Source organism: Acinonyx jubatus, chromosome C2 (genome assembly GCF_027475565.1).
Source record: "Acinonyx jubatus isolate Ajub_Pintada_27869175 chromosome C2, VMU_Ajub_asm_v1.0, whole genome shotgun sequence".
Classification (NCBI taxonomy): Eukaryota; Metazoa; Chordata; class Mammalia; order Carnivora; family Felidae; genus Acinonyx; species Acinonyx jubatus.
The window spans coordinates 155,827,189-155,841,695 of record NC_069384.1 but is presented as its reverse complement, the minus strand read 5'-3'; the positions used below and the strand labels follow the sequence as shown (position 1 = coordinate 155,841,695).

General features: G+C 46.3%; 1 protein-coding gene across 1 annotated transcript; it reads right to left on the bottom strand.

Annotated features, from left to right (window-relative positions):
- Positions 1–8,366: 8,366 nt before the first annotated feature.
- Positions 8,367–14,105, bottom strand: LOC113597904 (uncharacterized). Its single transcript, XM_053221916.1, is given in 5 exon segments — positions 8,367–11,531; positions 11,534–12,400; positions 12,451–13,443; positions 13,519–13,683; positions 13,686–14,105. Coding segments are annotated over 5 exon segments (4,962 nt in total). The 5' UTR covers positions 13,855–14,105; the 3' UTR covers positions 8,367–8,763.
- Between the last annotated feature and the right edge of the window lie 402 nt (positions 14,106–14,507).

Below are 14,507 nucleotides of genomic sequence, written 5' to 3'. Positions count from 1 at the left end.
ATCTTTTCATGTGCATATTGACCATTTGCATATCTTCTTTGGAGAAATGTCTATTTAGATACTTTGCTAATTTAAAAAATTGAGTTATTTATCATCTTACTGCTGAGTTGTAGGAGTTCTTTACATATTCTAGATACAAGTCTCTCATATATGATTTGCACAAATTTTCTCCCATTCTGTGGACTGGTTTTCACTTTCTGATGGTGTCCATTGAAGCATAAAAGTTTTAATTTTTATGAAGTCTACTAATTCTATTTTTTTTTTGTTTCTTGTGCTTTTCATGGCATATCTAATCCTAAGTCATGAAGATTCACACCTGTTTTCTTCTGAGTTTTTTTCATTGTAGCTCTTACACTTAGGTCTTTGATGGCTGCAGTATAAATGACAGATTCTTCCATTTGATAGATTTTTGCAGTGCACATCCTGTGTAATCCTGTGTGGCAGCTCTGACTTAGGAGAATCTAGTATTAAGTCAGATCTATAAATACTTGTGGTATGTATGCCTTTTAATGTGCAAGTCACCATCACTTGTCTATAGCATTAGGGCAAGGTTTAGGGATGTGCATCTGTGGCAATTTTAACAACTACTGGGGCACCTGGGTGGCTCAGTCGGTTAAGAGTCTGGCTCTTGACTTTGGCTCAGGTCATGATCTCATGGTTTGTGGGTTTGAGCCCCATGTAAGGCTCTGTGCTGGCAGTGCGGAGTCTACTTGGGATTCTCTTTCTTTCTCTGCTCCCCCCCTGCTCGTGTGCTCTCTGTCTCTCTTTCTGAAAATAAATACATATACAAACAAATTTCAACAACTAGTTATTGAGCACCTATTACATGGAATGCTCCTCTGTGGCACTAAAATGCCACACAGTCCTCATCTTCAGTGAGCTTAGAATCCAGTGTAAGATGGACAATTCGGCACCTGTAACCACTGTCTGAATCAGCCATCTTTGTGGCCTACTGCCATTCCAACAAAAAGTCATGGTCCCTTGCCCAACAATCTGTGTCAGCCCCTTCCCGAGCTGCCCCTTAATCCCTGACCTATGGAGAGGTTCTGGAGCCACTTCTATTCAAAGTACTGATAAACCTGTGGAGTTAGTTTGAGTGTATGTTGGTATCTCAGACAAATCTTGGAGCAGACCACCTGTATTATAGAGTCATGGGAAGTACTCTTGGAAGTGTAAGCTCCAGCTGGGCTGTGTAGAACCTTCGCCCCAACTGAACGTTTGTTCCTTCAGGTGTGTAGACCACAGAATTACATTGTTATGATCTGGGTATTTGATATAAATGAAGAGTCACAGACCACTGAGTCAGAATCTCTTGGGGTGGGACTCAGGAACTTGCACCTTAGTAAGTTCCCCAAGTATTACCCATATGCAATGAGGTCTGAGAACCACCTACTACTTAATTCATGCTTCCAAGTGCTGTGTGAGTAGTAGTGTCTCCCAATGGCACATTAGACTCTGTAGAATGACTTTGTACTTCCCTCAAAAATATAGCCACTCCAAGTTTTCTTAGGAACCCACCTAGAATATTGTGTAGAAGAAGGGTTGATTGCTGGTTAGAAACAGTTGCTCAAATGGAACCTCCTTTATATGAGGCAACTCTGCGGAATTGTGGGCCCCTCCCTCTCAGGTTTCCCTGAGCAGAAAATCCAGTCACATGCAGCCCAACAGCCTCTATCTTCATGGGTGGTGGGGAATCCAGCCTAGGCTTAGAGTCCTTTTTGAAACCTACTGCTTGGGTCATTGTGATGAGAGCTTTATGATCTCTAGAAGGCAAGCCCAGATTAAATAAATGGGCTTATAGAAAAATCTGAGTGCCCAGGAGTGGAGGAGAGCCAAGGTCAGCTATGTGTCTCTTTATCTTCATAGAGATAAACTACTCTCTGCATTTAATCTGCTCTTCTAGAGAATATAGCCTCCAGCCACCACCCCATCCATCCAAACTTCACTCTGAAGAGCCACAGTTTTCTATGCAGTAGTGAGGGGGAATAGCAGGGTCCTAAGTCAACTGTTGTTGTTTTGTGAGGTGTCTGAGGAGCCCCACCTTAGGGACTAGTAATTTGCAATTGCCTCAGTGGAGTAACCTTTGGTTCCAAGATATTCATTTTTATTTTGGCTTTATGGTTTTCCTAAAATTACTAAGTGGTTGAATTTTAGCTTTGTTTTTAAGGTCTAACTATAGAGAAATCCCATATCTAACTTGCTTTCATTCCTAGAAGGGTGTAGGGCCTGGGGTTACTTAAGCCATGCAGCTGCCTAGGACAATGGCCCTTGAAAAGAGGTTGTGCTATTGGTATATTTCATGGGACCTTGAGGCTTTGGTTAGAAACAAAGTCTGAAATTAATTTGTAATGATCAGAAAAAAGGAGCAAAGTGCAGGACCATGTGAGCTTACAGGGACCTTGTTGCTCTACCCAAAGGAGAGGCCAGACTGCAATGGTGACAACTGAATTACAATGGCAACACCACCCAGGCATTTTAAGTTTGATCATGGCCTTGAAAAGGCCAGATAGATGCTATTTTATTTGATAGTAAACTCCTAGGTTTCTGTTTTCAACTCAGTTCAGGTGTTGGGTCTTGACTTTGTATCATGGCTTTAATGAATCTGGGGATAAGTCAGGATTGAATCCTGCCAAATATTAGCATTACTCAATAAAATTTACTCACATTGAGTTAATAGTAAAGTAATTGGAAAAATAATAGTAAAAAAAAATAAACGTATTTGAGTAAAATTTACTCCTATTTCTCATATTGGGTTAATAGTACTTTCTTGGGCACATGCTCTGGTTTATTAGCCTTTCCTTTAAGTTCCCTTTATTGGCCTGGAACACCTCTGTCCTTGATCACCCAATCTGGGTTACCAGGTCAGCCTGCCAAATGACCCAAAACAAAATGGCACTGTGTCTAGTCTAAGACCTGCTTTATAGCCCCATCTACACGTCAAAACCTCACTAGGTATTTCTTGTTCCCTTCCATGGTAGGTCGCTGCTTCTCTGAAGAAGTTGGTTAATGAGAGAAACCTGTCAATTTTGAGCTTGGTGATGTACTTGTCCTTCTTCTCCAGTGTTGGGTTGGCTTATAAGCTGTACTCGTAAAGGTGGGTGGAACGAAGCGGCCAAAGAATTGGCTCTTCCCTTGTTTGCTTGGGATATGGATCAAAAGTTTCTAATGCTGAGTTTGGTTTTTGACAATGGGAGTTATTGTTTTTACTAGTTTTTAAGCTGCAGTAATTCCTTCACTGCGACTCCTCCCCTTTCAGAGGTCCAAATGCACTGACAGGAGGGAATAGTACCTGCATTCCTATTACTCACAATTGAGTTAACTCAGTGCCTAGTATGAAGTAGCTACTCAAAGTGTTGACTTAAAAATTAAATGCATGTTCTCTGGGCATGCGGACATCTTCAGAAAATCCCAAGTATTATTGTGAGAGGACCGTAATCTGAGATGAGTTCTACAGCAAATATGTAGATCATTCATGATCTTGATTGAAAGGAAACTAAGGTGCCAAGTTCTCGAGACACGGAGAAATTGAGCTAAAGGGGGCTTAGTTATAATGTAGTCTACCCTACCACTCTTACTCTTTCATAAAATGATGAGACTTCCTTACAAACTTTACAATCAAAACCCAGATGTTAGATTTTTCCATTACTGGTTATGGTAGGGTGCCACTGAGTATTGGTATTGGGAGTCTGGCCTGATACTGATTACATTGCCCATCCTATCTCATCCACTTTCCTATGGCAGATAGCTGTGGTGAGTGCACAGGACTGTTTAGCTTACAACTTCACACCTTCCTTCAAAAGTTCACCAGTCTGGATTGTGGGAACACTACTCTTTAGATTTTATTTCCAATTTTGAGTGTGTGTACTCTTATACTCTTTAACAAACGATGGTTCCTTTACCGATACAGTGGGTAGGGGCCCAACTGGCTGGTTTATTTCTCCACATAGTCTTTCTTCTTTCAGAGGTAGTCATTTCCTTCTGGCCACTTTCCAGCTGTGGCTTCATCTATCTCTCTTGTCTTCACCTGGCACAGGTTCCAAAAACCCTAAAGGACTCCTTCACAGTCCTAAAGGCTACGTTAGCGGAGAATCCCAGTTGGTCTCCCCTAGATTAAATTATCATTGCTTTTGGCAGAAAGCATTTGACCACATTTTTTGCCTTGGCCCCTAAGAGCCAATCAGCATACTTAAATCTAGAGCTTTGAGTAGCACCTCCATAGAGAGCATCAATCTACCTCCATAACTTTTTAATTGTAAACTTATGAATTATGCATCTATTAAAATGATGGCAATACGTGTGAGATATATCTAATTTTCTGTAATATAGAACTGCTAACAACAGAGTCTCCACTATTTCTTTTACTATTGGATTGATTCCTAAGCCATTCCGAATGTGAAGAGTAGGAAGATTATGAGGTAGTTTGTGGAAGGGAACACTTTATTAGTACCTACTCTGCTGGGATTGTGCTAGGCTAGACACATTTTCTTTAATCCCTAAAATGCTGTCTGAAGTGTCTTTTCAATCAAGGTTCATGGAGGTTTAAATCCTCCAGAGTCACATTCTTTTCACTGCATCCTTCTGGGAACAGCATTTTTCTAAGATATATATATATATATATATATAGATAGATAGATAGATAGATATATAGATATATATATAGATATATATATACACACACACACACACACATATATATGTGTGTGTGTGTGTGTGCATGCGTGCGTGTGTGTGTTTCAAGGTGTTTCAAGTGGGAAGTTTAAAGGTGGGAAGGTGGGAATCGCCTGGTAAAGGTTTCAAAGGTAGCTTTGTGGTGCCCGGGGTTCTTCTCCTGCTTATCCTTCAGGCTCCCCAGAGCTGAAACAGAAGAGAACCTGGCTCTTAGCCTTCCTCATGACCTATTAGCAGGTAGGGTGGCAGATATACCCAAGGAAATAGCCTGCAGTCTCTTTAATTAGACTAAAATAAAAGACCACAAACTGAACAAACACAAACCCTCTGAAACCAAACTTTGGAACAGATAGGTCAAGGACCTAAAATAGGGATGATCAATAAACTTGATATAAGGAACAGTGTGAGCAGCATGATGCAAGAGCTAGAAATCAAAGAACCAAGTAGAAATATGAGGAAAGTACGTATAAAGAGCACATATATAGGACATATAATAGTAGATATAGCCAAAGAATGAATTCCTGAGATGAAAGATGAGATGAAAGGAACAGAAAAGTATAAGAAAGGATGAAAGAAAATGTAAGATATGAAGGATGGCTCCAGTGTTTGGGAGACAAAGGGAAAGATAGGGATCATGGTTGATCAGAAAGATGACTAGGCTTAGTACGGCATGATTGTCCACAGAGGCATTATTAACTTGAATACAACTTAATAAAATTGAGACCAAAATTAGAAAATGGAATGTTAGCTTCTCTTGGGAGCGTGAGGGGAGAAAATCAAAAGATCACCGACACCAACCTTCTTCTTCCTGCTTTATCCTGCAGTCTGCTTGGGTTTGTGATATATTTGACCTGGCAAGGACAGAATGTTTGACCATGCATATTCACTCATCTGGACCAGATAATGTCCCTAAAATTATTCAACTATCTAAAACTACATTAAGTAACACCCCAAATCACAATGAACCATGTACAGCTTTTGAATTTGAGGAGGTCCACTGTGATTCAACAAATAGCTGCCATGGCTCAGGATTGATTGGTGATAGGGCAGGGGAAAGTCCTGTGGTTTTCAGTGAGCAACAGCTTAGGTCACCCATGCTTGGGCACTTCTTTCGTAGAAGATGTGGCTTTCATGAAGATATAAGTATCCAGGCCTGCTGGCAATCTTGGACACCTGTTCTATTTATTGTTTAAAACCCTAAATTACCTGACAGAGGTCTGGGATCTTAATGTCAGTTTACTTTACAGACCTTTCATCCTCTGCTTACAGCTGTCATACTGCATTTAGAGAAGTCCCCAAGACCTTATTTCTGGTTTGGAGAAAGGAGAGGGTAAAGCTTGAGAACACACCTAAAATACTACTGCAGCTTTAAAGGATTTCTGTTAGCTTTTTCTCTGTGAATTAATGAATGGCAAGACCATTTACCCCAGGGCAGAGATGAGAACACACATAAAGCAGGCCCTGTATTTACCAAGAACTCTTCCCCACATCACTACAAGGAGTTTAAAGAGGGCCTGGAGGGAAAGTGCCCCTCCCCATCATTCTGATGGCCCTGCAGTCTCTCAGTGAGGCAGTGTTTACCTTGGTGTTCATGGGAATAAGCTTGGGGGCTCAGTGAACCTCCCCAAATCAAATGTAAGATTTGTATGCATTTTTCCAGTGAATCCATGTTTTCCCAGACGTGTTTCTGAAACCCAAAATGGTTAACACCAATTGTTTGAGGGTCATGGAAAGAATAATGTTCTAAAAATAGGGAAAGGAAGGAACTTTTCCTTCATCTCTTTTTTCTGCTCTTGCTCGGTGACGTGCTGCTTCCTGTTCGTGGATGGTGGCGGTAGGGCAGCCTGATAGGCCTAGATGGTTTGGTTTAACTCTAATGAGTGGTGAGTTGAATTTTTAAGCATGGAATGTCATTGCTGCTGAGGATATTTGAGTGCCTACTCCGCACCAGGCACAGTCATGAGCACTACACATATGAGTCCTTTTTATTCTCACAACAGACTTAGGGATAGATACTATTATCCTCACTCAAGATGATGAAAGGCAGCAGGATTCATTCAGATGAGGGCAGTCTGATGGCCATTATTAAAGTCCAGTGGGAGTGCCTCCTATTTACAGAGGGCTTAGAGTGCAATGAAAGGAGGTTCTCAGGCTGCCTAAGCTCCACTTCCTCTGCTCCAATGAATTTAAAGAAAAAACCAAAAAGAGCTTTTTGAGTTCTTCTTGGATGCCACTAGATGGTGGTGTGCCAAAGGCTATTTCCTACCAGGATGTATAGCCAAGGGATACATCTTAAGTTTTGTTCTGGCATATAAAGATTTGCCAAATAGCCTGAAAGAAGAATCCTATGAGTGAGCTGGGAATCTCTCTTTACCTCCTGCCTACCCACTCCCCACCCCAACTTGCTCCAACATAATTCAAAGTGAATGTTTCTCATTTTGGCTACATAATGCATCTGTTAATAATGCATCCTGCTTGCATCTGTCCCTTAATATAATTCTGGGTTTCCATCTGTAGAGCATTTGCAACCGGTGTGATGACTGTGTCCTCAGCAAGTCATAACTGTTTTACAGTGAAGGAAAGGCATTTTATCTTGACATCTTTACGAAGTTCTTATGGTGCACAGATTCCAATGCATTGAAGTTTTGAGCACCACAGTAGAGTGGAGACCAAAACCCTGTGTTGAAACATTTTATTGCCAAAATCAGTAACGAGACAAGAACATTTTGACTCTTTACCTTTTCCTCTACCATATACTTTGTCCTCTTAAATAAAATCCTACTTTGGTATTCCCTGTTGTTATTGGTAGCTTTCAAAAACTTCCCCAAATGTAGGCAAATAATTAAAATGTATTTTGTATCACTAGGAGTTGCCTGTTCCCAAGTTATATGTGAGTACTACAGTGAGACCAAAGCAATCTCATTCAATTATGAATTTTTCTTTAAGTAGTACAGCTTTAATGGTCATTGCTAATTCCACAGGGCTTTAAATATATTTTTATTGCACCCTTTTCAGCAGTTAGACACTGAGATGAGTCTCTAGTCTAAAGAGCCCTATCTAAAATCGTATATAATTCACATACTAAATGGCCAAACTGGTACTATACCTCTTCTCCTTTACATAGGAATTTTAAAACAATAGGATTACTAAGTGGTTGGATCTTCTTCCTTCTCATATGTGCCTGACGAAATGTCTGACAGTCTTGAGCTGTTTTTTCTAGAAGAGCACTAGGCCAAGTATGTATCATTGTGTGTGATGTACTGTTCAGGGGTTTTTGCAGTTCCTTTACAGATCCATTGTAGAGTTTTTGGTGAAATGGCAGTCTCAATTCTAACATTCCCATTTTTAGGCTCCCATGAATGGCCCCTGGGCTATCAGATTACTATTTGCAACAACTTTTCCTTGTTATGCCCAGAATTCGTGACCCCCAAAGACCACCAGGGAGCCGAGTCCGATGCAAAAGCAAAGAACCTTTATTCGAGCTAGCTCGAGCTCAATCCCCCACCTGCACCGACGCAGCGGTGAGATACTGGAGAGAGAGAGAGCGGGTTTCAAAAGCACAAAGGTTTTATAGGGATCATGGCCTTAGCCAATTGGCTGGGGAAGGGTCGTGGCCTCAGCCGATTGGCTTGCTAGCTGATTGGCTGGGAAAGGTCAGAGCCGTCACGCAGGTGCCGGGCGTGGTTTGATAGGGAAGTTTGAACGGGTGAGTGGGAAGTTACTCAAGGGGAGGATAAAGAACAAGATGGAGTCGGCCGGCCTAGGTCTGCTCTTTCATTCCCCGCTTGTCATGTAGCTTGCGGACCCAATCATGGGACCGGCTGCATTTCTATTTTGTCCTCTCCTGTTATTAGGGGCTTGTACTGAGCACAGAGGACCATTAGTTGGATGGCCCCCACGCGGTCCCTGAGCTGGTGTCTATGATCTGCCAGGTAATGTTTTGGGGGGTGTGGGGACTCCCGGCAGCATGAGCAATGACAAGCAGAGTTAACAGAGTTACCAATATCAGGTGGGTCGAATGCACTGTAACTTGACCTTGAGCAGGTTGTGTTGGTCCTGAAAGATGGCCCATTGTGTGACGAAGTCCTTCCGGATCTAGGAGGGGTCCGCTGGCCGAACGTGGGTGTGATGGACCCAGGTCGCAATGCTGTCTACTTTGAGAGCGGTGGGGGTTGTCAGCATCACGATGTAGGGTCCCTTCCAGCGCGGCTCGAGGGTCTCTCGGTGGTGCCTCTTGATGTAGACCCAGTCTCCTGGCCTGTACTGATGAGGTGTCGGAGTCGGGCCAGCCTCATAGATGGCACGGAGGCGCGGCCAAAGGTCCTCGTGCGCCCTCTGGAGCCCGCTCAAGGAAAGAAAAAGTTCTTGATCTTTAAACTCAGCAATAAGTTCAGCTCGAAGGTTGGGAATAACAGGGGGTGGCCTGCCAAACATAATCTTGTAGGGAGTAAAACCCAGAGTGTAAGGAGTGTTTCTAACCCGGTAAAGGGCGTACGGTAGGAGAGTCACCTGGTCCCCGCCAGTCTCCATGGTTAATTTGGTAAGGGTCTCTTTTAGGGTTCTATTCATTCTTTCTACCTGTCCTGTGCTCTGGGGCCTATAAGTACAATGTAATTTCCAGTTTGCCCCCATAGCCTTGGCTACTGCCTGCATTACCTGCAAGATAAAAGCTGGTCCATTGTCTGATCCTACCATGGCAGGAAAACCATACCTGGGTAAGATGTCTTCTAGTAGCTTCTTAGCCACCGTCTGAGCTGTTTCATGCTTGGTTGGGTATGCCTCCACCCAGCCAGAGAAGGTGTCTTTAAATACTAAAAGATATTTATAACCATACTTTCCTGGTCTGACTTCAGTGAAGTCGACTTCCCATTGGGCTCCCGGTCTGGTGCCTCTGAGCCTGGTTCTTTTATTTGATGTGGCCCTCGCGTTGGTCTTGCAGGCAGATACAACTTGCTCTATTTTGGTGTCCTGTTGGTGAATCTTGATTCTGGCATGTCGGATTAAGTCTTTTAATTTTCGGGCCCCCATGTGAGTAGACCGATGCATGTGTTCTAATATTGAGACTCCGAGCCGGTCTGGCAGCACGAGCTCCTTGTTAGGTGTATACCACCATCCCTTTATCTCCTGGGCCATGGGGAGTTTCTTGATCCGCTGTAACTCCTCCTGGGAGTATTTGGGCTGGTCTGGTAAAACTGGGTCTCCTGGGTCCGGTAGTTGTATGGTCATGGTGGGGACTGAAGTAAGGGCTACTGCCTTGGCTGCCTGGTCAGCCTTTCAATTACCTCTAGCTACTGGGTTATCAGTTTTCTGGTGCCCTTGGCAGTGGATAATGGCCAGCTTGGCAGGAAGCCATAAGGCTGTAAGCAGGTCAAGTATCTCCTGCTTATTTTTTATAGTCTGTCCTTCTGCCGTCAGTAACCCCCTCCCCTGATAAATTGCCCTATGAATATGAGCTGTGGCAAATGCATAACGGCTGTCTGTGTAGATGTTAAGCCGTTTTCCAGCTCCCAGAGTTAGTGCCTTGGTAAGGGCGATGAGCTCTGCTCGCTGGGCTGACGTTCTGGAGGGTAGAGCCTCTGCCCATACAGTGTCTGTTTTGGTGACCACCGCTGCACCCGCATACCTGTGTGCATCCTGCACAAAGCTGCTGCCATCAGTGAACCAAGTAGCCTCGGCATCGGGGAGGGGCCGGTCAGTCAGATCCGTCTGGAATCCATGTACTTGCTCCAGGATCCCCCCACAGTCATGTAGGGGAGCACCTAGGTCAGGGTCGGGCAGCAGGGTGGCAGGATTGAGGGCCGCAAAGGGGTGGAACCGGACCCGTGGAGGGTTGAGTAGGAGGCTCTGGTAATGAGTCGCACGTGTGTTGCTCAGCCATCTGTCAGGAGGCCGTTTCGGGACCCCTTCAATGGCATGTGGGGTCGTGATCCAGAGCTCCTGTCCTAGGGTCAGTGTGTCTGCGTCCTTGACTAGGAGTGCTGTCGCCGCAATAATTCTTAGGCATCGCGGCCAGCCGGCAGCCACTGGGTCTAGCTTCTTGGGCAGGTAAGCCACCAGGCGGTTCCAGGGGCCTAAGGCTTGAGTTAGAACCCCTTTTGCTATTCCCTTGTGTTCGTCTACAAAGAGGTGGAAGGGCCTCGTAATGTCTGGTAGGCCCAGGGCTGGGGCACTTAGGAGGGCCTTTTTAAACTGATTAAAGGCAGTTTCTTCTTTTTCAGTCCATTTAAATGTTTTCCCCTCTTTGGTAGCTTCATATAGAGGCCTGGCGATCTCAGCAAAACCCGGAACCCAGAGGTGGCAGTAGCCAGCCGATCCTAGGAATTCCCTTACTTCCATTCAGGTAGTGGGAGTAGGGATCTTTAGGACAGTTTCTTTTCTGGCATCTGATAACCACTGCTGTCTGCCGTCCAGGATGTATCCCAGGTAACTTACCCTCTTCCTGCATATCTGAGCCTTCTTTGCGGATGCCCGGTACCCCAAGGCCCCAAAGGTAGCCAGTAGGTCCTGGGTCCCTCGCTCGCAGTCCTTGGCCGTGTCGGCAGCAATCAGGATGTCATCTACATACTGTAGAAGGGTGAGGCCAGGGTGCTCCCTTCTGTACTCACCCAGGTCCTTGTGTAGTGCCTCGTCGAAGATGGTGGGCAAATTTTTGAACCCCTGAGGCAGCCGTGTCCAGGTGAGTTGTCTGCTGTAGCCCTCTTCCGGATCATGCCACTCGAAGGTGAACAAGGGTTGGCTTTGGGGTGCCAGCGGCAGACTGAAGAAGGCGTCCTTTAAATCTAGTACAGTATACCAGACCCTGGAGGGCGCCAAGGAGCTCAAGAGAGTATATGGGTTGGGAACAGTTGGGTGTATGTCCGTGACCTCTTATTTACTTCCCGGAGGTCTTGTACCGGTCAATAGTCATTTGTGTGAGGCTTTTTGACCAGCAGCAGGGGGGTGTTCCAGGCAGACTGGCAAGGAACTAGTACCCCTAGGCTTCGTAGTCTCCAGATGTGTGACTGGATCCCCTTCCAGGCCTCCTGAGACATGGGGTATTGTTTGATCCTTACCAGACCTTCTCCTGGCTTGAGCTCTACCAGGACTGGGGTCCTGTGAGTGGCTAGTCCTATCCCCCCCATCTCTGCCCAAACCGAGGGGAATTCTTGTAGCCATCTGTCTATATTATCTTCTCTCGGGAGCACCTCCTGGTGGAGGCGGTATTCATCCTCTAGTTTTATGGTCAGGACCTGGATGGGGTGGCCCTTGGCATCGGTGACCTGAGGCCTCCCTTGTCTGAAAGTTATCTGAGCTCCAATCTTGGTCAGTAAGTCCCGTCCTAACAGCGGGTAGGGGCATTCCGGTATTATCATAAAGGAGTGGGATACCCGGCCCATCCCCAAATCTACCGTTCTTCAGGTAGTCCATGAATACTGGCTCATACCAGTTACCCCTTGTACCCAGGACTTCTTGTTGGCTAGCTTTCCTTGTGGGGTGCAGAGGACTGAATGTTGTGCTCCAGTGTCGACGAGGAAGTCAACAGGGGTCCCCTCCACTTTAAGAGTTACCCTGGGCTCGGGGAGAGGGTCTGAACCCCGACTCCCCTAATCACTCAGTTCATCTAGCTCTAAGACTTTTACTCGATCAGTCTTGCTTCCCTTCCTGCCGGCCTTTTTCGGACACTCTCGGGCCCAATGCCCTATCTCCTTGCAGTGTGCACACTGATCTTTCTGCAGCCTCTGCTTCCCCCCCCCTTGGTGGTTCCTTTACCTCCTCTTGAGTCGCCCACCAGCTGCCAGAGACGGCGGTCTCATTCCTCGGGGGAATCAGCAGTGGTAGCTAGTAGTATTCTGGCCAGGTCTCGAGTCTGCTTACTGCTGGCAGCCGCCATGGCGCGAGCCTGCTTGTCCTCAGGAGGCTCCCGGTTATTATATACCTTTTCGGCTACCACCAGTAAGTCCTGCAGACTTTTTTCTCCTAGCCTATCTATTTTCTGTAATTTTTTCCTAATGTCTATGGCTGATTGGTTTACAAAGGCCATGATAACAGCTGCCTTGCTTTCCGGAGCATCTGGATCCATGGGGGTATAGGTACAGAATGCCTCCATGATCCGTTCTAAAAAGGCAGCTGGTGATTCATCTTTTCCCTGTTGTACATTTCCTACCTTGGCCAAATTGGTTGGCTTTCTAGCAGCCATTCGGAGACCCCCCATTAGAGTCTGGCGGTAGACCCGGAGCCTCTCCTTACCTTCTGCCGTGTTGAAATCCCACTGGGTCCGAGTTAAGGGGAAGGAGGCATCTATCTGAGCCTGGTTGGTGGTGGGATTCCCGTCTGCGCCCAGAACTAGTTTTCGGGCCCCATTGAGGATTCTTTCTCTTTCCTCAGTCGTGAACAGGACCTGCAAAAGCTGCTGGCAATTGTCCCACGTGGGCTGATGGGTAAAAAGAACAGAGTCTAAAAAATCAATAAGCCCTGCCGGTTTCTCGGAAAACTTAGGATTCTGAGCTTTCCAATTGTAGAGGTCACTAGTGGCGAAAGGCCAATAGTGATGGGGCTGATTCCCCTCCGCGTCTGGGAGTCCGGTGGCTCGCAGGGGCAGAATAGTGGAGTCAGCGGCGGAGGCGGATTGCTCCCTCTGAGCCCTTTGTCTGGTAAAGGGCGGCCTTCCCACTGGAGCGTTTCCGCCTCCCGCTCTGGGAACAGCATCTGCCTCCCCCGGAGGGGGAGGATGGTGTTTTTCTGGCACCCTAGGGGGGTTATACGGGGGAGGAAAAATTAATTCTTTTTCAGTTCCCCCTCATAGGACAGGGTAGAGGGGTGCTGAAGGCTGGGTAAGACTTTTCTTGTTCTCCTTCTTCTCTGTCCCCTGTAAAGCAAGAATGGGTTTTGGTTCCGGAGGGCGTGGGGCTAGGAAGGGCTTAAGTCAAGAGGGTGGGCCTTCTACAAGGTCCTGCCAAGTGATCATGTAAGGGAGCCGATCAGGATGGCCCATCTTAGGCCGAGAGATGATACCCCTGACTCGGTGGATGCTGGGAGGTCGAAGGTTCCCTCTGGCGGCCATCCGACATTGAAAGCCGGCCACTCGCTAGAACAAAAAACCTGCCACTGACCCTTTCGGACTTCCACACTGAGGTTGTTAGCTCTTTGGCTGACATCCTTAAAGTGATCAATCATAATGGTTAGAGGGGTAGTCTGAGTCTGTCCCATAACGTCCGTCCAGTAAGTCCACAGAACAAAACAGAGAAACACAGAAACAGACAAACAGGGGGCCCTTAGAAACAGTCTTCTAACTCCGTGGAAGCAAAACCGAAAGCTAGATGACGGCCTCACGCCGACCGGCAGGAGTGACCCACCTCGTCTCAGACCTTTGAGGGGATTCCACGTCCCTCAGAAGGGAGGATCGGAATGTCCCGTGGTCCCAGCCCGTGGTCCTCCAGTGTGTCCACTTAGACTGTGCCAGGCACCACCAGAATTTCAGAAATGAGTTCACACAGAAGAGACAGGGAACGAACAGACACTAACTGTGGCCAATCAGGCTCTCCGGGTCGGGGGTCCCTCTGGGGTCTTGGGGATCCGGGCGAGTCCCCAAATGTTATGCCCAGAATTTGTGATCCCCAAAGACCACCAGGGAGCCAAGTCCAATGCAAAAGCAAAGAGCCTTTATTCGAGCTAGCTCGAGCTCAATCCCCCACCTGCACCGATGCAGCAGTGAGATACCGAAGAGAGAGAGAGAGCGGGTTTCAAAAGCACAAAGGTTTTATAGGGATCATGGCCTTAGCCAATTGGCTGGGGAAGGGTTGTGGCCTCAGCTGATTGGCTTGCTAGCTGATTGGCTGGGGAAAGGTCAGAGTCCCGTCACG